At 43.4% G+C, this 23,974-nt stretch overlaps 1 protein-coding gene across 6 annotated transcripts in view; it reads right to left on the reverse strand.

The window, feature by feature from the left end:
* Positions 1 to 420: 420 nt before the first annotated feature.
* Positions 421 to 23,974, reverse strand: part of TEAD3 (TEA domain transcription factor 3) — a 112,568-nt gene continuing 89,014 nt past the window's right edge. The window contains exons 4-14 of one of the 6 annotated variants that reach the window (XM_048496711.1): positions 23,529 to 23,591; positions 23,339 to 23,401; positions 19,542 to 19,553; positions 18,683 to 18,814; positions 16,798 to 16,841; positions 14,478 to 14,539; positions 12,095 to 12,228; positions 11,613 to 11,786; positions 9,768 to 9,908; positions 8,163 to 8,315; positions 421 to 5,322 (exon numbers count right to left, since the gene is read on the reverse strand). In XM_048496711.1, coding sequence (XP_048352668.1) covers positions 5,209 to 5,322; positions 8,163 to 8,315; positions 9,768 to 9,908; positions 11,613 to 11,786; positions 12,095 to 12,228; positions 14,478 to 14,539; positions 16,798 to 16,841; positions 18,683 to 18,814; positions 19,542 to 19,553; positions 23,339 to 23,401; positions 23,529 to 23,591 — 1,092 coding nt within the window. In that variant the 3' untranslated portion in view covers positions 421 to 5,208. Of the gene's footprint in view, positions 5,323 to 8,162; positions 8,316 to 9,767; positions 9,909 to 11,612; positions 11,787 to 12,094; positions 12,229 to 14,477; positions 14,540 to 16,797; positions 16,842 to 18,682; positions 18,821 to 19,541; positions 19,554 to 23,338; positions 23,402 to 23,528; positions 23,592 to 23,974 lie in introns of all 6 variants that reach the window. The other 5 variants (XM_048496710.1, XM_048496714.1, XM_048496712.1 and 2 more) reach the window with 5 other exon arrangements.

Here is a 23,974-nt window from a genome sequence, read left to right on the forward strand (position 1 = left end):
GATGGTAAGGACTATGTCTTCTGCTACCCAGGTGATGAACCAGTTTGCCAGACATGAAAAAGGAAAAGAGTATTTGGAGTGAACACAGGGAGGTTGCTTCCAGAATCAGATTCATCACTTTAATAGTATTTTCATCCCTTTTTTTTCTTTTTACCCCTGGGAGTACAAAAGCCCAACCTGGCCAGTCATTTCACATTTGTCTTCACAGCCATAATAAAAAAGATAACTGCAGAGATTCTGAATACAGTACAAAAGTCTGCACTTGCGCAGGGAGCTTGAGGGCATCCGGAATACACAGACCTGTTACCAATCTCCTGCTGATACAACATGCCCTTCATAGAGAACAGTCTGGTCACTGTTTCTTACTATGAATATGATGCTCAGGAATAAATAATGCGAAAAGAATGGATGCCAAAAGTGTTTGAGCCAACCCATGAACAAATGTGTTTAATGGTTTTCAGCAGACCATAACTTTTTAAGGAGTTCCACTGTCTCATCTATTTGAAGATGGACACACAGTAAACACATTATATGATACAACCCATCACAGCTGGATTAAAAAAAATACACAAAATATATAATACATACAAAATGGTTTTACACGGTGGACTGACAGAGCTCTAAAAAGGTGACCATAACCCTGGTAAGCTTTACAAAGACTTTAAAAAAATAAAACAGTACTTCATGTGAAATTCATAAATACATGGGATGTGGGGATGGGGGGACTTGGTTAGTGACTTTTAAAGTACCTGTATTATGTCCAGCTAGTAGAGATCCACACTGGCATCTCCTGAGCCTTGCTGCATTCTTTGTTTGGGAAGTACAATAAAATGGGCAGTGGTTTGGGTGTACATTTGTGGCTGCGAGTTGGGGGCCAATGGGTGAAGGAATTCTGCAGCAGGGAGGCTGGGGTAGGATTTAAACGCATGTGACACAGAAACTAAAAGTTGTATGACACTGAAGGAGTGAAAAAAAAAGAGAAATGTAACACAGTCCAGTTCATTGGGGGATATGCCAAAGTCCCTATGCCAATCTCAAAAAATGATTGTGGATAAAATACAAAGAAGTTGTTCTACGTATAAAATAAATGTGGGGATAGGCAAGACCAAAGTCCTGCTTTACTTTCCCCCATTTGTACACTTAAATCTGCCCAGTGGTGGGGGTACGCATGCATGCATGTGGCTCCTCTTATAAAGGGCATGTTTACTAGAAAAGAGATATTTTTAGTGTATATGGGCTCAGGAAAACAGGGAAGTTTTAACCTTAATTCCCAGAGTTTTAAAACCTAGGAATGAAAATAAACATGCTAAATATAAACTAACCAGCCCTCTCCTCCTTGCAAATGAATAGATGCAAAGATCTTGGCTGTAATGGAAAAGGAATTCAACACCTCACCCTCTTTCTAACTATGGCCCTTTCCGCACAAGTCACATGTGTTTCCAGAATGTTTTTGATCCCCCCCCCCCTTTACCATGATGCTTGTTTGCACTCATGCCCTCCAAATGTTTCATGGCTGCTGTGAGGGGTTTATTTTTTTGGTTCTTTGCTGAAACAATGCTTCATTGCTTCACTGATTCAATGCTCTGTGGCTCCATTTAAACAAGCCTTCGTAGATTCACCCAAAACAGCAACAACAACAAAAAGCCCCCCACAATGAGAGGCAAAGGGGAAGGGACTGAGGTCAGGGATGTGAAAAAATGGCGCTGAGGGGAAAGTTGGGCAACGGTACAGAGGCGTGAAAATGGTAGCAGGAAAAATTAAATGTTGTCAATATGACCGCACTGAGAAGGAAGCCAGCTCAGAAACATTTCAGACAAAAGAATAATTTTAACGGGGTTTAAAAAAAACAAAGAAAAAACTGCTTGGAAAAGCTTTTGGAACCAAAGAGGGAAAAAACAGTGTGGAACTCTATGGGGGAAATGTTTTATTTTCTGCCTAAAAACGTTTTAAATGGTGTGTGCGGAAAAAAAAAGTCTCCTCCCATTTTTATTACTGTGACTGTTAGCTGATTCTTAGGATGCTGTACCGCTGCACAAGGGATCCCCACACGTACCTGAGTGTTGAGTGGAACTACAATGTTGTGGCACTTCAGAGACCAGCTACACAGAGCAATCACGCAAAATCATGCATGCGACCATCCACTTTGCCCATACAGACTGTGTGGCAGAATCAGCACACTGGAGGCAGGGAGCAGAAGAGATACTCATCTGAATTCTGCCTACAAGGGCTTCCTGGGACATCCAGCACCTGTTGCTCATCCCCTAGCAGTGCAGCACAGATTACAAACAAGGCACTCTTCCTAAGCGGTGCATAACTTGCTGTACAATTAAAGTAGCCCCACGTACCGTTCCCAACAGGATTACAATTTCAGACGGTCTGATATAATACAAAGAGGAGTGTTCATTTCAGTGTCCTGGTGGAGTTTTCCGGAAGAAGTCCTTGGGTGGCATCAATTAAAAGCACTTCAGAGAAAAAAACATTTAATTAAAAATGTCCTTCAAAAAAGTTGGGAGACAACTGTGTCAGTCATTCTCAGGATGTCGCTTCTTAGCACAACGGGTTGGATATTGTAATGAAGCAACAGTCCAAAGACTTGTAGGAACTGCCTAAGTCTGCTACTCAAAGTCTGGATCAACCAATGCCTTTGCTCCTGGTCCTTCAGGCAAAGATGACCGTCCAAGTAGCTGAAACATATGTGCTAACCCAGCAGTGCAGTGGCAATGCAGGCCAAAACTGAATGCAAGGCCCAAGTCAGCTCAGAAAAGTCGGGCATCAAGACTCCACCTCCTACCTTCTAAGGCAGACGATGGCAAGTGAAGACAAGGAAAGAAAATCTTCAGAGCAATAAAAGCATTTGAAGGGAGGATTTCTCTTATATCCAAACCGCATTTTTTGATGACATGTACCAAATGTTTTGCTTCTTCAGTGTCACTGTTCTCATCTTGCCAGACTTTTCATTCCCACACAATCTGGAACTCCCAGCTCCCTCTCACTGAGGAGGTGGCAATCCACACATGCTGATGCCACTAGGCAATCCTCCAGGTATTAGGACGTGCAGAAGCAGGCAGACTTAGGCCTGAGCATTCTCATTCCCTCTTCTTCTTCTTCTTCTGCCCTCAACTTGCAGCTGACTTACGGCAACCCCATAGGGTTTTCAAAGCAAGAGAGGGTTGGAGGTGGTTTGTCACTGCTTGCTTAGATGTGGCCATCATCCTCTCCTTCCTCCTTCCTGCAGCAATGGCTTTCTTACACTTTTGTCAAGGACATGTTGGGGGAACCTCCGTGGGAAGGCCACTGGGTTTGTCACAGAATGTCGAATGGAGGCTAGTCTGATCAAACTGTTTACAATTATACCAGGCTTTTTTTAAAAAAAGAGGGAGTACGGAGGGAAAAAACCCCAAGTCAACTCAACCAATTTTAAAAACAGGCAATGTAGCTGAGCAAAAGCTGAAGGACAAGATAAGAAAAGTTCAATGGTAGAAAAACGTACAAACCATACATTCTGTTAGTTCCTCTATTATTTAAAACTATAAGCTAAGCATTTAAGACAGACAAAGTATAGCTAAAACCTATGGGTCAGAGCCCTGGATGTGCCTTGTGCAGTGAGGGCACTGAGGTCTTGGCACTATTCATGTAACAGGATTCCTAAAAGCACCAATTTAACTGTGGGTCCATCAGATTATATTCCAGGCTGAAGGAACAGAGGCTCACATTCTTTCTGAAACCTTCCATAGAAACTTTCCCCAGTATGGCAAACAGTATAGCATTCTAATGACAAGGAGAATTCCCAAACTGTATGTCACTCCATCTTGCCAGCACATCACTCGATTTGGGCTTCCAGATAACTCGATTTTTTGCTTTGGTTGTAGCCACTTTTTCAAGGATATACTAACAGGGAAATACAGAATCCAGGGGAAAGACAATTCACAGCCTGTCCTCCTGCCTTGGTTAACTACTGCAAATGAACAGAGAAGCAGAAGGGAAAAATAAATCTCTCACCAAAACAATGCCCAGAGAGCAAGAACTTTGGTCTAAACTTTTCCCATATGTTTTCTGACATGGCAGACATAAAATGCTTCAAGAGTTGGTTAAAAAACCATGGATTTCCACTTCAAGCTTCATCAGCCCAAATATTTCTACAAACCACCACTTCACCTCACAGCCCAACTAGAACCAGCTTGCTTATCTTCAACCTGCATTCTGTTTTATCAATTACTTCCTGACTTGCTTTTCTCCAGCTATGTCCTCCTTTCCTTTCTTCTAAAACGTACTCAAACCTTTTATAGATCTCACAGATACTTAAGAGCCCCCTTTTCTCATTGAGGTTAACACAAATACACTCATTCATTCTACAGCCACATTCCCATGTATGATCCAAATGTCTGGGACGTGGGTGTACGTTTGTGACATTATAAGAACTAACTACAGTGCCTTCCTCAGAAACAATGTAATGGGAGATGCGGTGGCGGCAGGTATGATCCTGCAACAGAAAATGTCTAGAAACCCATGGGAATCAAATCACTTTCTTATAATTAACCTCATGTTAAGTCCCACCCCAAAATGCAGTTTGCCCGTCCCTCGTGCTGCCTCTGAACACATTTTGTGACAATAGACTGAAGAAGAGCCTTCATTGCCTTTGTCAGTTTCCAGAGCAGAATGGAGACCAGTTGCATAAGCAAGGCAGCACCTGACTTCTCCTAATTTCTCAGAACAGACATCCTCAGTATTTCCACATGAACTCTTTTCTGCAGATGAAAGTCAACAGGCTAATTTGGCTTTGATGATAAAACCAAATCTCAGCAAGAAAAACAAAACAGGAACCTTCAGGTATCAAGAAGAAGGTGACAGTCCCATTTCCCCCAGATGCTGTTGTGGTACTGTGTGCTGGAAGATGACTCCAGAGATACCAGGCCTTAGCAACAACCGGTCCTGAAATACTGATGACTTAAGCCCCCAGGGACAGTCCTGCCCCTGCTGCATTCAGATATAACTCCTTCGACTTCATGGTTTCCTGTATTTTTTCCTGTTCGTTTTTTTTAAAAAATTGTTCCTAAGTAGAAAACATCTGTGATTGTGAAACAGTCCTTTTTGGCATTTTTTGTCATTTTTGCTTTCAAAAGGCTTGTGCAAAGGGCATCCTGTACAGGTGGCTTCTCTTGACAAGACTTCTCTCCTCTCTTGAACTGCCTGGTTACCCTAGCAGGGCCTCTAGTCTTTGACCAACTTGTATACATGATGCTGGGCACCGTGTTCGCTGGTGGAGACCTCAAAAACAAAAGCTATGCAGAGCAAGGTTTCCTGGGTATCTCTATTCGTAACCACCTAAGGAAAGAAGAAAGAACAACATGAGATCAAGAAAGACAGGTGTGGGGGTGAGCGTGGGAAGGAGAGTCACTTTGGGATATAACAGCCTAATTTTAATGCAAAAACAAAAGTTTATAAACCTATTCAGCTATTCCTGTTAAATCCCATGCAAAAAGCTTCTCTTGTCCAATGAAACTTAAATTCAAATTAAAGACTGCAAAAGGATAAGACTATGGCATCAGCAATCTGGTTTCCAGTAATTTCTCATACTCAGTTTTTTTAAAATAAAGGTATAGATAACCCAAGCACAATGGGTTTGATTCAGTGGTAATCTTCAGTCTGCAGAAAGGCAGCATTTGCTGTTTTCACCAACTTCCTACCTCCCCCCCCGAATTATTCCCTCTTGCTGTTCCTTGTGGTTCCCTGAAGCAGCATTTAAGGGAACTCAATGGACTGCAGTAGAGGTGGAAGCCAAGAAAGTTCTGTTCCGCTGACAGAAGTTCCTTCCATGAGCAAAAAATTATTGCTGGCTAAAACCTGAATAGCTGAATAGATTTCTGCAGTGCCAAAAGCTTATTGCTAAGCTAATAGCTATAGAGAGGGAGTTCCAAAGTCAAGGTGCTGGAAGGATTTATTTCTTGTGATCAACAACCTTAGTTGCCAAAGTGAGCGTAAGTAGAACATGGCTTCTGGTTCATAATGCCCATGTCACTCAAGGGTACCCGAAACCATCAAATATACATTATTATGTTGTTCAAGATACAATGGCAGGTGAGTTCAACAATTTTTGCCATAGTTAAGAAATACACTGGCCAGACAAAAGAAAAATCTTTTTTTCTATCAGATAAGAACCTTGAAATTCTAACGGAAGTGGCTGAATTTTTAGAATATGTTGTTGTATGAAGGAACCTCAGTGTGCACTGCATTTCTTTTCTATCTGTTACAACTTTTAAATGTTTCTCCTTTATGCCATTAAGGGTATCTGTTGTTAAAAAATAATCTTAGCTGATGTGTATAGCTATCTGGGAATAAGGACTGACAATCTACACTGGGAGAGTGATGGGGGAATGCATCCTGTTGATTCTCCTGGATCTCTCAGTGACTTTTGATACCATGAGCCATGGTCTCGTTCTGGAGAGGCTAGTTGGGTTGGGAGTGAGGGGCACCATGCTTTGGTGGTTCCTCTCTTACTTGACCAACTAACTGCAGAAGGTGGTGCTGAGAGATTGCTGCTAGGCCCAGGGGCATTTTTGCCATGGGGTTCTGTAGGACTTCCATCTTATTCTCCATAATATTTAACATCTGACTCAAATCATTAGGAGAGATTTGGTTTGGAGTGAGGAGTAACCAATATGGGGGTGATGTCCAGCTCTATTTCTCCTTAACAGCTAAGTCTGTGGAAGTCTTGAATAGGTGCCTGAAGAAAGTAACAGAATGAGTCAGAACCAATACATTTAAGATCAATCCGGACAAGACTTAAGTGCTGCTGGTCAATGGAGAAGCTGCTCAGGGATTGCAGAGCCAATCTGTGCTGCAAGGGCTTGCACTCTCCTGAAAAGGAGCAGGTTCGCAACATGGGAATACTACTAGATCCTGGCCTAAAGGGCACGCAGTGCCTTTTCCCAAAGCCAGCTGATTCGCCAGCTGTGACTATTTCTCAAAAAGAGTGATTTGGCTAACTGATCTATGCTGCGATCACATCCAAGTCATATCATTGTAATGTATTTGTCATATGGGGCTGCCTACGGAGATGGTTCATAAACTTCAATTGGTCCAAAATCAACCATTCCAAAAGATCTACACTGTTTTTCTGCCTGTTTCTAGGAATTATTCAAAATGCTGGTTCTTGCGTTTAAGCCTTTGAACAGCATAGACTAGGGCCCTGGAAGGATTTTTCTTCCATACTGTCCAGCCTCAAGTGCTGCTCTCTGTGCCCCCACAATCAGAGGTAAGGTAGGTGATGACGAGAGATGGAGAATTTAAGTGGTGGCACCTCTGGGACACCCTCCTCCAATGCCAACTTTACCTTTTTTTAGGCACACTAGAAATAACCTAAACGAAGGCATAAAAATCCAGAAAGATTCTTGGCCAGCAGTGGAGTCATCTAATGCTTAATAGCAGCATAGCCCTGTATGAGTCCACTGGCATGAATTAGAAGACGAACTGCCTGTCTCCTCCCTTTCCACAGGCATTCTCCAGTAGGGGCACTCTTCTTTCTTCAGCTGCTACACAGTGGCAGCAACCAGGCAGTCCATTTGTCAGGTCCATGCATACACCACAGGCCATTTCAAACAACAGAACATGAAAACTGGAGTGTATGCACTGTGCTTCCTAGCATTAAGCCAAACCTTGTTCTCAGTTTCTGTGCAGCTAAAATGGGATTAAAATCTCTTCAGGCTAAAGTTAATGGCAGCAATCCTACCCCTAGTTAATGGCACACAAGTCCCATGCCACATAGTTAGTTAACACACACACACTGATGGCAGAAATAGATTTTAGATGAGACAGCCCCAGAATAAACCACAACACTGTTTCCCATAATGTGAAAAACAACAACAACATAACTTGACAATCTCTAAACCACTATCCTGTAGCAAGTGGATTATAAGCACAGCTCTAAGGAAAGAGGAAAAAGTGATACAGGAAAGAGATGCAACTATCAGTTTTTGAGTCTAGAAAAGTCCTGTAGGATAATTTGGACAGATCTTCTATATATCTAACTTCAATTGTACAATGAAAATTGTTGAGAAACTGTATAACCACACTGCACCAAGTAATGCAGAGAAACTGCATAAGCATAATGCAGAAGACCTGAAGGGGATGGGGAATAAAGGGGGGAAGGGAACAGGATTTTTTACCTGCAGGATGGTGAAATTCTCCAGGACGCTGTTCATCATGTATTTTTCTGGGAGGTGTTTCAATTTATGGATGAAGTTGATCATATACTCGCACATAGGGGACCTATGGATCCGGTACACAAACCGCCCATTTTCCATCCGTGCATACTCCGTCTGCATAGAAAAGCCCCACAAATATGTCAGATCTCACACAGAAAGGGTAATATAAATCTGACAGTGGGATCTATGGGGACAGAGAGGATGATGTCTTGGTAGGAAGACCCAGGACAACTGCAGACATGAAGCACTAGAGAACTCCATAGAGGAAAAAATTCACATACAAGCTACAAGGGTCAGTGCTATTAGTCACAGACCAGGAAAGGGATCTGGGCGTCTTAGTTGATAGTTCCATGGGAATGTCAACTCAATGCATGGCAGCTGTGAAAAAGGCAAACTCTATGCTGGGGATCATTAGGAAAGGAATTGATAATAAAACTGCAAAGATTGTCATGCCCTTATAGTAAAAGCAGAGTGAGTGCTGACCGCATCTTGGAGTACTTGTGGTCCAGTTCTGGTAGCACACGCGATCTCAAAAAAGGATATTGAGGGGAGATAGAAAAAAAGTGCAGAGAAGGGCAACAAAAAGGATGATTGAGGGACCATGGCAGCAGCACCTTCCCTATGAGGAGAGAGGCTGCAGCGCTTGGGGACTCCTCCCTGCAGTTTTGGAGAGGGAGACGGCTGGAGGGGGGGGATATGATTGAAGTCCTATAAAATTATGCATGGGGTAGGGAGAATGCTGACAGAGAGAAATTTTTCTCTCTTTCTCCCACAATATCACTAGAACCAGGGGGGGTATCTCTATTGAGAAATGCTGGGGGAAGAATTAGGGGGGGGACTAATAAAAGGGAAACACTTCTTTCATGGCAACGTGTGATTGGTGTTGTTTTTTTCTTGAATATGGTGCCACAGGAGGTGGGTGATGGCCACTAACCTGGATAGCTTTTTAAAAGGGGCTTGGACAGATTTATGGAGGAGAAGTCGATTTATGGCTACCAATCTTGATCTGAGATTGCAAATGCCTTAACAGACCAGGTGATCGGGAGCAAAAGCCGCAGAAGGCCATTGCTTTCACATCCTGCATGAGAGCTCCCAAAGGCACCTGGTGGGCCACTGCAAGTAGCAGGGAGCTGGAGTAGATGGATTCTGGTCTGATCCAGCTGGCTTGTTCTTATGTTCTTATTTACCTGGAGGCTGGAAATAACAAGGCTGCACCCCACACATCACTGAATATTCTGTTGTAATTGCACTACAGTAGTAATTCACTGCTAGATTGTGAGTCTATACAGGAAAATGCAGGTGCGAACAATTGCTATTGAAAAATGATAGTGCAATATCCAAAGATGGATGTATGGAATCCAGGATAAATTCAGATACCCCACACATCTTGGAACCTACTAATCTATAGCAACAATAAGACTCAAAGCATTTTTCCCTTTCAGTTTTAAGCTTCCCCACTAGAGCTGAAATGCAGCCTTAACTTCCACACTGACAATTATGCAGTTCTCATTCCTTTCTACTATCTCCCTCTAGCTGGACCCCCATACACAGAACCCCAGAACTCACCTCCACCTTCTCGACTACTTGCTTCCCAAAGGAGCACACCTTAGTGGAGACAGTGATGGTCATGTTTTCTGCACTGCTATACTGACTGCTGACACCATAGAAAGCACCAGGACCATCCTGAATGGTGCTGTTCAGATCCGCCTACAGAAATGGCAGGAGGGAGGTATTTCAAATCAAAGGTGTATTACAAGACATTCTCAGTTTCTGTTAGGGATGACCAGGTTTCTGACAGAGTTTTGAAATTCCTGCACTGGGGGAAAGAGATGCTGACATGAAAAGTGTTTCCATAGTGTTATCACTAACAATTAATGTATGTAACAATTAAACCTTTAAAAAAAACAAAACACCTGTTTCATAAACCTGATCTTACTGAACCTCAGTACAACCTTTCAAGGCAAGTCACTACAGTGCTCATTGTGCAGATGGAGATTAAGAATACAGTGGAACCTTGGTTTCTGCTGCTAATCTGTCCGGCAACGGGCAGCGAAAACTGAAAATGGCATACTCCAAGGTATGCCGTTTGCGCATGTGCAATGCAAACAGTGCACCGGAGACATTCAAAAGTCGCCTCGGAAGTCAAGGCAACCGCCGATCTCCAAGGCAACCAAACAGCCGGGGGCGATCGGCGAAGACCAAAACCGTCGATCTCCGAGGGCAACAAAGACCAAGGTTTGATTGTATGTAACTTGCCTAAAGTCTCCTCCTGGAGGTGAACAAATGAATTGAAACTTGCATTCAAGTTTCAGAACTGATCCAAGTATTATTTACTACCCTATACTACCACATGTTTTAAGCCAAAAGCTTGGTAGACAAAATCCAGAGTCCATCACTCTTAATCACTACACCATGCTGGCTCCGTGGGCACATGTATAATTTTGAGAACAGGTAACAGGTGCCAGAATAAAATGACAGCAATTACAAAATGGCTTCTATGGAGGCTCAGTCCAATCATAAAATGCTGGAAGGTTCAACAGATATTGTGAAGAAGTAGCAAGTGGGTACCAGGAAACACATCAGCAAGTACCATGATTTACTACTTTATAATGAAACAAAAACTATTCTTAGACAAAGGGTGAGGGGCAGGATCGCAATTGTGGGTGCATTCAGAAAATATCTCTAAAAAATGCAGGAAACCAAATATAGGTGCCAAATATTCTTACAGCATGAGCCATGGAAACCAGAACGCTCACTAGACAAGGCAATAATTTTTCTTAAACGTTAATCTGTGCTAATAGCAAGCGAAACAAGTTTTTGACATTCCTTAAAGGCTCCCATCAGGTACTGGTTCCTATCTTGCCACCTGGCCCAACTATGCTTAGTATGTAAACACTGGTGAGGCCACACCCAACTTAGTATGTAAACACTGGTGAGGCCACACCCAACAGGCTGGCTGGTTTATGCCCTGTTCAGTTTCTGATGAGAGAAAAATAGAAATTGTTTACAGAAAGATTCTCTGGTTTCACCGCCTATCCAAATCAACCTTACAAATGTTATTTATGCTTTACCTCTTACACTATTGCTATTGAGGCAGCTACGGCTCCAATCTGATGTTGCAATTTTTAATGCTGTGCAGATTCAAAACAGAGCAAATACATCCCTCTCTGGGCTGTTTCAGCTTGGGAAAACAGCATGGCAGAAAGGCAGAAAGACTCTCCTCCCTCTCACCACAATCCCAAGCAGAATTGGGTCTCAGAGGCTCTTTAAAAGGCAATTCCCTACAGCTCTTATGTGACTGCAGGAATGTGAATCAAGTATTGGAAAGCTCAACCCAATTAGTTAAGTCATGTCTCGCTTGATCCTAACAATTAAAAGCACTGTTTAGATTCAACCGTGCTTGGTTCTTACCCAGAACTTCACTAGGAAAAAGGAGTTCTGAGGTCCTCTCTCGTAGAGCTCCTTCAGGCCACCTTTCTTCTCAGGAAACTTATCATAAATCTGACGGATGTCCACTGCTTCCAGCAGAGGGTCACTGTAGGAGGGATTCGTCTGCCCAATATGCACAAAGAGGTGCTTGCTATACTGTAAGGGAAGAAACAAGAGGTGCAAACATGTGGCACTATTCCCACAAAGATTCAGCCATGGCAAAGGCAATCAGATGCTCCTACAAAAGCTGCACTGGGAGATTCAAGGCTTAGCTCTGTTATTGCCAACCACCACCAACTGCGCTACAGAAACGCCTGCCTTGAACATAGGAGCAGCTGAAAATCAGTCTTAGGTCCTAATTGGAGAAACCTGTTGCTTTTAAGAGCATGAAAGTTCCATAAGAACATCCAACCTTAACACACACACCCCTAGTGGACAGCAATCCTGTCTTTCCTAAGAGTTACCGTTTCAGGGTCCCGCTGCACTTCCATGAATGCTGAATACTCAAGGAGCCGCAGCTTGGTGGAGGCGATCGTACGGTCCTGCCAGACTGGCACAGCCGAGGCAGCAGGTGGGAGAGGAGCCAGGGGCTCATAGCCTAGAAGAAGAAACAGTTCCAACATTTATGTGCAGTCTAGTAGAGATTTCAGCTGCAAAGGCAAGCAGAAATCTATTGCTGGGTCTCCTGTCTATCTGCACAGTCAGGGACTATTCTCTGCATTATTGACTTAAAAAAATAGTGGGACGAGAGTGTTCACATTATTAATGTTTTAGAAAGTGTGTCCATAGTTTAGATCTGCATAGTGAAAAGCTTGGAGCTGCTCATGAATTTAGCAGACACTAGAATCATAATGGATTCACAGGACCAAAACCCAAATCTGCTTATAAACAAAAAGGTGGAATTGATTTGCAATCCCCTAAACTCCAAAGGAAGCTTTGAGAAAGCACAAAATGAGACTATCCTCTTCAGTTAATGCAGGGGTCCCCAAACTACGGCCCGGGGGCCAAACGTGGCCCCCTGAAGGCATGTATCCGGCCCGCCAGGCATGGCGGCGATGGCTCCATTCATGTGCAGTGGGGGCTCGAGGGAGAGGAGGAACCGGTCCCAACGGCTGTTGATTGCAATTACATGATGGCACCCCCAAATCTCCATGAATTTTCTGACCCAGAGTTGGAAACCTTACACGTGGCAACTCCTGCTCCGCCCTTCCCTCTTGGCTACTCCATGTGTTGCTCTCAGGCTTTCTGTTCAGCCTCACTCCCATTGGCATCAGCCATTGTGGCTGAGGCGAATCGCTCGCTGGCATAAGTTAGGGAGGAAGAACCCAGGAGAGATACCTAATCCTGGGTTAGATGGAATGCTTCCATTGGGAAAGTTCTGCTTTTTTTTTTTTACAGGGGAAGGTATTCCACAGCCTCCCCAACAATATTTGGAGCCCACCCTGTACTTGACATACTTTGGTCACTGTTCTAAAAATAGACCGTGACAGAATGGCTGAAAGGTGAAATCAAACATTTTACAATCATTTGTGCATAGGAATTTGTTCATAGTTTTTTTTAGTCCGGCCCTCCAACAGTCTGAGGGACAGTGAACTGGCCCCCTGTTTAAAAAGTTTGGGGACCCCTGAGTTAATGTGTCATTTATGTGCTAACGTGCCAAAGCCACTGGCATACCTCTGCTCCCCCAGAAGCATCTTTAGCTGAAGAGAATGAGAAATACCACCAGACAAGACAAAGCTATTTCCTACAGAATTCCACAACTTCCTGTGATCAGGTAAGTTTTCCATCCACACGCCCCATCTCACAGATGCATAGCTTGGGAGAACGGATGCACCAGGTTAGCTGAGTGGTTTAAGACACCAGGCTGATGGCAAGCTTTGCTCCCCGCACCCTGCAGTCTTCAGGTCTCTGAAGGGAAAACAGGATTCAAATCCCACTCCTAACAGAATGGCTTTAGGGAGGGGCAGGGGCTCAGTATCACAGAATCTACTTTGCATGCAGAAGGTCCCAGGCTCAGACCTTGGCATCTCCAATAAAAGGTGCTGGGAAAGGCCTTCCTCTACTAGAAACCCAAGGAAGTCACTGTGGGCCACCACAGAAAGTCCTGACCTAGAAAACTCAGTATAAGGCAGGTTCATATACTCAAATTGAAAAGCTCAAAGGGCAGTCAACAAGGCTAAATAATATTCTCCACACTGATAGGCAGCTCAAGCTCAGTGCAGTTTGGATGCAGCAGGCTGCTATCTCTCTGAAATCTGTCATTTTATGGAGGTTTGGCTCAAAATGATAAGATTGGGAATAACTTTGGAGGGAAAAGAAATACATCTGCCCAGAATTTTCCAGTCTTCTGCATCAAAATGTTCGCTGTAGTTCTGGTGTTGCACTCAGATGCTCCCTCCTTGCAACTGTAATGAAACCTTGGAGGTAAAGACATGGCAGCTCAGTACTGGGTTGCTCTTGTTGAAAAAGAAAATAATGGGCATGCTGCAGTTATGGGAATGTATAGCTTAAAAGGATTGGATCCACTCATATAGGGAATTTGAGCCCTCTGCAAGACGTCCTCATGAACCCATACCATGGGAAGGCTGAAGCTGCTGCTAGCAGTGCTTTAGAAGGGAATGTACTGCATTTCAAATACAAAAAAAATGAATAAAATAGGCAAAATCTCTGAAGGAAGCAGGGGAAATCTACTATCCTGGACAAGAAAAAAATGAAGGCTTAGAGAGGTCCTGAACTAAAGTTCTGTGTATAAATAAGTGAGGTAAGAATGGGGAAAAGTAAGCTTATAAAACGTTGATTATCTCTGAGGCAAAGAGTTGAAGAAACCAAGTGAACCAGACCACTTACTGGCTAGTGATGGAGGAATGGGTGGCTGGATGGGGTAGGCTGGTTGTGTAAAAGGTTTAATGCTGAAAAATAAAATAAATGGTGAAGAAGGTTACTCAAACTCTTACTTTATAAGCTTTCCACCTATTCACCTTAAATCAACTTTATTATTATGAATTTATCATGGATTATACCTTCCTCCAAGGGTGGCATACAGGATCCCTTTCCCCACCCACACTTTATTTTCACATCTACCCTATGAGAAAAACTAGGCTGAGAGTGAGTAGGTGGCCTGAGGTTACCCAGTCCTCCCTGGTATCCACTTGAGCTGGCTTTCAGTACATGAAACCAGTAAGAGCTTCTCATAGATCCAAAACCATCACTTCTCATCGCTTGCCCTGACATGCCTTTCCCACTCTATGCGCAGCAGAAATCATAACAGGGGCACTTTTCTCTCCACCAGACAATGCAACCAATTCATGAAGGGCCCAGCCATTATAACCTCAACAGCCAATCTACTGCCTATTAACATTAACTTGCTGGTTATCAACAGCAAATAGAAGCTTTCTTTTGGCTTTTCTTTCACTGAAGTATTTATACGGAGAAGCTGACACATATGTGGGGCAAATATGTCTCTCTGTGGGTCAGAAGGCCACCATGCAAATAAATGTTCTTCCTCCTAATCTAAAGAAATCCACTTTAATTGATGGGCAGAGGCATTCATACTATGCCCCTCTGTTGCAGCACAGGTTGGGACACAGGGTAGCACCCAGACCTCTGGAAAAATGGTAGTAAGGATAGCTAAGTAAATAAAACAAGACTGAGCTACTGCATGAGATCTATGTTATTCTATACTGAACAGGACACTTCTTCAGTATATTACAGGATCTCAGAAGGGTTATTTTTCTTTTTATCGATACATCAGAAACTAGAGGCATGGAAGATGAAAGGCTGATTCCCATTCTAACTGATAAGCAAAACAGATTTATTTTAAAAAATACATCTCAGGACATTTTGTGCAGTTGTACCTCCAAGTACCTTTCACCTAGACATCACTAACACCTACACAAAAAGCTGTTCCGCACATCGTGGGCCAACTTCAAATATACATAACCCAGGTGGAACAGTATGCTGCCACCACATTGTTTGTTCAAAAGAATAATTTGGAAAGACACAGAATGTCACATCAAAAGCTCACCTGATGAACTCAGGGAATGATCAGTTAGTCTCCCTCTCTTTCTGGCTGTTTATAAAATGCAGATTTTGCTGTCTTGGCTTCCGTTCAGCTGCAGTGTTTTGCCTAGCATCCACACTACATCCTCAGTTCATTCTGTTTCTGTGTTTTCCCCTGCTTTGATAAAATCCTTCCCAAATATAGTCTGATATCTTTTTGGAAAGACTGTCACCAAAGTATCGCTGAATGCTGACAAGATGGGAAGGTGCACATGGAGGCCATTTCCCCTGGTTCATCCCTCCCCCCATGGCTGCCACGGCCACCAGAGGGCTTTTCCAGGATTTCTTAAACAAAGGTAAAAGCTATAATGTTGCAGCTCTGTACCTTCATTTTGAAAGCAATGCATTAGCTCCCAGCTTTCTCAGTTACAGAATGCTAAAGGGAAAGATGTTGGCTGCACATATCTTTATAAAATTCTGCAACCCAGTCTTAGAGACTTAGACATTCAGAAAAGCTTTGCCACTGCCTGCCTCTGCGTCACAACTCTGGTGGTTTACTGTCCAAATATTAATGATGGCCGAGCCTGCCTAGCCCCTGAGATCTGGCTAGCCTGGGCTTTCCACACTATAATTCACTGATTTTTTTGGGTTGAAAAAAGAAAACCTCGAAAAAGCCCTCCAGTGGCAGCAGGGAGAATGGCAGCCATGGAGGGCTAAGGGAAGGAAACTGTGGGGAAACCGAAGTGTGGATGCTTCATTGCTAGTCAAAACGCCTCTGTAGCAGCAATGAGAGTGTCATAGAGAATCATCTTCAAGGGAAAGTAGCCTCTGTCAACTTTTCTGAAGTGGCACACTATTCTTGGATAGGTAGAATTTTCAAACACCTTTCCCTCAGCAGCCTTGAATATGGTCAGTTGCCATCTAAAGACTGGATCACAATTGTCTGTGTATGCTCAAATCAGCCCTGTCTCTGAAAGACCTTGAATACAGTGGCTTAAAAACTCAGGGATGCATGAACGGCCTGGTCTGAGGCACAGTAAATTACCATCCATTTGTGTGGAACAGTACAGGAAGCCGAAGGAGCCTTTGCTTTAAGCAATACAATTCCAAATTCCAAGCATCTGTTCCTTGAAAGATATATCCAAGACTAACAGATGTCTTTACTTACTCCTGAGAAGGTCCAGACTGTCCTGGGATAGGCCCACTCCAAAACTAAGGAAATGAATGCAGAAAACAAAATGAGGAGTATTCCACATAGCTGACTTCTTAACCTTCATTGCTTAAGAGATACAAGCAGCTTAAGGGATTTTATTGTAATGTGAGGCAACAGCCAGCCTATATAATATTTTCAGTGGCTTGGAAATGCTTTGACTGTAATGCTGAGAAAAGCTAGGTTGGGAATAGTCTGAAGTTTTACACAAAACCAGGGTATTTCCCCATTCTCTAGTGAACTTCTACGGGAGAAGTCTGGACCAGATTTGACACAGTTTAATGGTCAATATGGAGAATTAGACTGGGATGTTTCCTGGCAGGGAAAATTTGGAAGGATCCTGTGTATACAGGACTGGTTCATGGCACAAGCAGCTTGGCGTGCCAAAAGGAAGGGGGCAGCTGTTTTGCCACAGTGACCCTCAGCTTCCTTGACTGTCTTTTCCTTTTCTTGTGCCCCCTTCTGGTCACCCTTCCTCCCTTTATAACTAGAGGAGGAGGAAAGTATCCTCTAGAACAGGGGTAGGGAACCTGCGGCTCTTCTGCCCTTGCACTGCGGCTCCACAAGCCAAGCTGCCGGCCCCATCCTTGCCCACCCTGCAGGCAGCAGGGCAGGTGCACCAACTGCCCACGGCCGGCTGTGCTGTACATGGGAGCTTCCCCCCCCCCCCCCCCCCCCATTGGAGAGTAAGGATGCTTTCCCAGCTGCCACAGCAAGGCCGAGTCACTGGCTTTATTCCTTGTCTCGCCCTTAAGGCAGCAGGGGTTGGCAAGACTCACCAATCGCTCCTCACACATGGGTCGGGCTGGACCGCACCGCGGGCTTCCCCTCTCGCCCACCCCGTTTGAGCGGGGTGGGCGCTCTCCCGGCAGCTGGTGAGGCTGAGCTGCTGGCCCCATCCTTGCCCGCCTTGCAGGCAGCAGGGCAGACGCATCCATGCGCTTCTCAGAATGAGAGGAGTAAAAGGTAAAAAAAAACCCCAATATATACAGTGTTATCTTTATTTTAAATGTCAAAAATTATTTGTGGCTCCAAGTGTTTTCTTTTCCCGTGGAAAACGGGTCCAAATGGCTCTTTGAGTGTTAAGGTTCCCTACCCCTGCTCTAGAAGGACCTCCCCAACTGAATTGCTAAAGTCTGGGCAAAGCTTCTGGAAGATATCGAAATCTCAATGATTATGGGCAAGAGTAGGAGAGGAAGACAGTGAGGACCAAATCAGGCTCTGGGAGCAGGCCAGAGATGAAAACGCTTTTTAATGCAAAGGTTTCATATCTCTCTTGATCTGACCCAAGTGGCAGGAGCAAAGATGAGAGGAGGTCCCTGTTGCCCTGGCCTGTGCTGTAGCACCTTGATCCCAGAAGAGGCTGCAGATATAATGCTTCTGAGCTCATCCTGGCCTGTGAAGCAGTGCAGCAAAGAGGGGAAGAGGCTTCCCCTCTTTGATCTGTGCCACCATTGCTTCAATTCTCCCCGCTATGGGGAACCTTGCCTGTTTGGGGCACCCAGTTGGTTGAGCCCACCCTGTGTGCATTTTATAGAAGTATTTTTGGGAGAGGAGTAAGAAAGATGGGGAAAGATGGGACTAGAGAAGATATATTGGGCATGAAACAGACATCAAAGGGAAGTTCTAAGGTAAAGTCTTATTCAGGTTGATTACAGAGATCAATACACAGCTAGATCTTCTCTTGACACAGTCTCTGTGCCTCAGCCAGCCAACATCCATCCCCTCCCACCACCACCCGCACAGACACAGCAGCTGACACCATGGTAAGATCCACCCAGAGTCATCCCCTCTGGGCGTGACTCTCATACAAAAGGCAGGAGCATGCTGAAGCATCTCTTACCCTGGGAGGAGCAGAGAAGACAGCCTGAGGGAGTGGTGGAGGGGGGCTGAGCTTGTTCTGCAGGACGCTGGCAGAGACAATCTGTGCAGATGACATGGAAGCCATACTCTGCAGAGCCTTGTCTTTTGAGACCTGATCCTTTCAAAAGCAGAGACAGAAAGAGAGAGAAGAGGAACACAAAAGACAGTTATCAGCCCACACCTTTCAAGGCTACAAAAATAGCAGCCATTTGGGGTTGAGTGCTGATTTACATACTTTTTGATCACATTAAGCCTGCAGGTTCTAATCAGGGATCTATTCATATAAGCAGTTTCTCAAGAGCACAGACCAAAAGTTTGTAAACCGCTCCCCCCTTTAAAAATTTCTTTTTCTTTCTTTCTTTCTTTCTTTCTTTCTTTCTTTTTTCTTTCTTTCTTTTCTTTTCTTTCTTTCTTTCCTTAATTTTTATTTTATTATGATCTTTTAAAGGACACATAAAATCAACATGTAAAACTTCACAAAGTCACAGTACAAAAAGTAAAAAATAATAAACAAAAGAACTTCCAATTTCTTCTGTACTGGTTACAGTTGTCCTTAAAGTTTACCACATGTTCCTTCACTTTCAAAGATCTATCTTGCTTACTATTAAGAATTATTCACTATGCATGTAGTTCGAAGAAGCACAGCACAAGATCTAAACTGGTGATTAGCAAAGTTAATGGTCCAATTCCACAAAAGGTGTCAGTCTGATGGTACTTCCAAAAGCCTTGAATTTCATTTCAGTCCCTACTGAAAATCAAGATGGGCCTTCTAGAGTGGTTCCAAGGAAGGCATCCTATCTACAGGAAATGAAATGTAAAAGAGAAGAAACTGCACTTACCAAGTTCATAGCCTGTTTGAAGGGAAAAGAAATTGAAAAATTGTTAAAACCTCTATCAGAACAATGGGCACTGGAGTATACATTGTTCACGACAGTTACCAATGTAATTGGACTTCAGTATATCAAAGGCAGTAGAGTTTCACTTTGCAAACAAAGTAAATCTAATTATTTAGTACTTATAGCTCAACTAGGATAAGAAAAAGAGAGTGATGGTAAGAGATGGATAACTTATCTGTCTGTATTGGGGCAGGAAACTTTTTTACATTTATGAAACAATGGAATTATGCAGGAAATTAGCAAAACATCAAAATAATGAAATTACACTCTGGTATTTTGGGAGGAACTAAATTGGTCAACCCAATATCATCAGTACATAAATATTAGCTTTGGCCTATAAATTCAGTTGCCTCTGATCTCTCTTACAGACTCAGGTGGCAACTCAACACAGTAAAGCATGAAACAACCCTGTCCTAAAGCAAACTGGTGTCCAGCAGTATAGGACTACTGTGTTGGAGAGGAAGGAGGACTGTGCAGAGTAGTACAGAAAACACCGTAGAATATTAAGTTTTAGCAAGTTTTATGGTGACAGAGCAAAGTTTTGCGTGATCAGGATATGGGTTTTTAGGCTCTGTCCTGCTTCTTTCCCCCCCACTTCCCTAATTTTTCAAAACTTCTGCACAATATTACATGCTCACACATCACTTAAAAGTTCTCTCAGTTGGGCCTGCTACAGCACAGTGCAGCCACAGCTGGGAATCTCCAATGCATCAGTCTGGAGAGTAGTTGTAGCTGAATGTAGCTTAGCTTCTCAAAGTACACTTGGAATGATGTACAGTTGACATGGGACAGATGCAATTATAACAGCTAGAAGGTGGCAGAAGCACGGTCTCAATGGCTTCCCAGTTCTGCTACACTGCAATTGAAATTTTTTTCAGCAACAATGTACTGATCAGTATACATACTGGGATATTTATGTAAATACCTACATCTGTTTTCACCAGGGCTTTTCTCAGTTGAGTCTCTTCTCTTTTACCTTCCTTTCCATCTTGACTAATTAGATTATACGTATGCTGCAGGGGAATGCTATGTTTTCAATGGGTATGCAATGTCTCATATTTTTACTTTTTATCTTAACACTATATACATTATATTTTCTAGGAAAGGTAATAAAGAGGGCCTGGGAAATGTTACAAAAGCCACTATTGCAGTATGGGAATGCAGAAAGCCCCAGCTATGGGGATGAAGATACATATGCAGAAACTAAACTGCTTAGCAGAAGTAACTGCATGAAATAGATGAAATTAATATATACTGAAGCTCCAGTATTGACTCTTCAGTATGCTTCCTGCAACCAGAAGGATAAGGCAGAAGCCTCAACATGAACTCAGAAATAAAGACATGCTACAAAGCAGATTAATTCCAACATAATTTACTACCTCACACAATCCCGTAACTTTTGCTATTGATTACATGGTAAGATTTTAAGAAGGCCTTTGCCACTATCTTGCATTGCACTACAACAGTGAGACATTACAATTAAATACGTGCAAACATTTGGGCTAATAAACTCAGCCTGGAGAAACCCAGTCTGCTTATTCACTGTTGCTACTGTCTTATGGATTCTAGACAGGGGAGCCTGTATGACTTTAGATAGTTTGCTTAAATCATAGGGGTTGGAATCTATAGGTACTGTTCAATGCATAGAACCAATTCAATAACATTTCAAAATACCCCTCGCTCTCAGACCCCCTTTGCCTTTAAAACACCCTCCTCCCATACATGCCTTCTTTAGGCACATACCCTGCAAATCACAATACACAGAACATACAGAGGACAGAGTTATAGGAAAGGTTAGCCAATCTCCAGTTAAAGAAAAGAGCAGGAAAGGAAAGCCAACCACAGAAGAAAAGTTCTCCAGTTTTATCTCTTCTCAGCTTCCTTAGCTCCTGGTCCATCAGTCTTGGTTCAAACATCCTGAATCAGCAACAGCAAGGCCACTGGTGAAAAGTGAGGATCTAGAGTGTTATGCTCCTCCATCCTAAAAGGGTCATCACATTACATGGGCATCCAAATATTCTTCTCAGATAATGCTGTGTTTCTACCCACATGACAGAAAAAATACACCCTTCAGTCTTACCAATTCCTACACTTATAAACTAAAGTTAAATCACGTGGGCCTCATCTGCACATCAGCAGGCATTGTAATGAACTCCTGCATATTAGAAAAATGTTCTGGCCATAATTTGTGTATCTATTTACTAGATGGATAGATATAATTTTTCCATATAAAATGCCGGCCAACATTGTTTCTGGGCAGATGCTTTTACCTTTGCTAATGTTTTAGACTGGTGCTTCAGTGGTCATTCTAGGTCAACCCTGTTTTAAAGGGCAGTTTTGTCTCACTGACCAACCCCGAACTACAATGAAAATCTTGACTCTAGAGCAGTCGTTAGTGGACTGCCACTACTGATCAGTTAAGTGAAGGGAGGGGAGCACACCCTTAATGGCAGGCACCTTACTCATCTGCTAGCAGCAATGGCTATCACTTACTACTATTACACCCCTCACTCTCTACCACTGATCCTACTCCTTTATTTACACAAGGTCCCAATTTCTGTGATTACAGTGGAACACTTGCATCTGGGATATAGCTGCATTGCAGGGTTGTTGTGAAGGCAAAATGGAAGAGAGGACCAAAATGTAAACTGCTTTAGATCCCACATTAGGGAGAAAGGCAGGGCAAAATCTAAGTGAAAACTGAAGGCTGACATATGGGGTGAAGGAGAAATGTACAACTACTGCTTGCCATTTCATCGCCAATGGACTTCAGTGGGCTCTGGGAAGTCATTCCTCTATCTTCCTAATTGCAGCTGGAATAATTTCACCTTCTTGGAGAAGATGTATTGGGGGTGTCAAGGTAAAAAAAGAAGAAGAAGAGTTTGGATTTATATCCTCCCTTTCTCTCCTGTAGGAGACTCAAACGGGCTTACAATCTCCTTGCCCTTCACCCCTCACAACAAACACCCTGTGAGGTGGGTGGGGCTGAGAGAGCTCCGAAGACCTGTGACTAGCCCAAGGTCACTCAGCTGGCATGGGTGGGAGTGCACAGGCTAATCTGAATTCCCCAGATAAGCCTCCACAGCTCAAGCGGCAGAGCGGGGAATCACACCCAATTCCTCCAGATTAGAATGCACCTGCTCTTAACCACTACACCACTGCTGCTCTATTCCCTTCTAGCCACATTCTAACAAGCGGGGTGTCCTATTCTATGTGAATCTCTCTGGCATTATTGACCTGCAACCGCAACCCTGTTACAGATGCTATTCCACGTGGAGGCTAGACTTAACTTAGCAAGAGGCAAAGCCTTTTTTGTTAAAGAACTGGCTTTCGAAAGTCTTCCCATGACACGTTCACAAGTCTCTCTTTATCATTTTGAAGACACATCAAAAACCTTGTTTCAAAATGATTTTGATAGTCACATTTCATCTTTTTATGTTTCTTTTATTAGCTTTACTATATTTCAGTCAACTGCTAGTTTTAACACTGTTGTGCATTAATTTTATTTGTTGCACACTGCTTTTAAATCTTCTTTTGAACAACCTGTAACATTTATTTAAAAAAACTCACATTTCTTCTAGCTCTCTCTTACCTCAGCAGAGTTTTGAAAACTTCTGGTCCCAGGAACAAAGGAAGAGGGGCAAATACATAAAAAGGAAAAGAGTGGCAACTGGAAGGCAAGCGTGTTAGTTGCCAGCACGGCCATGGCTCAAAGGTGGGAAAGCTGAGGAAGCGCATACCTTAAGTTTGGACTGAATCTCGCGAGATTTCCGTCTGGCTAGAACCTGCAAGTGGCTAGAGACCTGCAGAGAGAAAAGCAGAAGGAGAGGGGAAAAACAGCAGAGCCGTCAACCAGAGGAAAGGAGAGGAAGGAGAGGGGGCTGCCCATGCTCACACACCACGGATGCATGGGCAGGGTCTCCAACGTACCTTAATGCCAACCTGGTACTCTCGCACCTTCTTCCGAGCTAGAACCTGTATATGGCTGGACACCTAAGTCCCGCCAAGCCATTCAAAAAGGAAAACACAAACAGAATGAAGACATGATCCCACAGTGTTCTGCGTGACAACAGCGCTTCAAGCACCAGGCCTCTTAAGCCAGTTGAGATTCCAGAGGAGTGGTATCGGCACATCTGAACAAATGGCAGGCAGTGCTGGTCATAAGAATACAGCTAAGCCCTGATCTGGAGAAAATGGGTACCATCCACTGAACATCATGGATTTAAGCTACAACACTTGGGTATGTCATCATCAAGAAACAGCTTCTGATAGTGGGTACAGTCAGCTGTATTATTACTTTCTCTCAGTGACTTCTGCTCACTTACTACGTATGGTTTCAGGAATCAGTGACCTTGCAGATTTTGAGCTACTCCCAG

Source organism: Sphaerodactylus townsendi, linkage group LG05 (assembly GCF_021028975.2).
Source record: "Sphaerodactylus townsendi isolate TG3544 linkage group LG05, MPM_Stown_v2.3, whole genome shotgun sequence".
Lineage (NCBI taxonomy): Eukaryota > Metazoa > Chordata > Lepidosauria > Squamata > Sphaerodactylidae > Sphaerodactylus > Sphaerodactylus townsendi.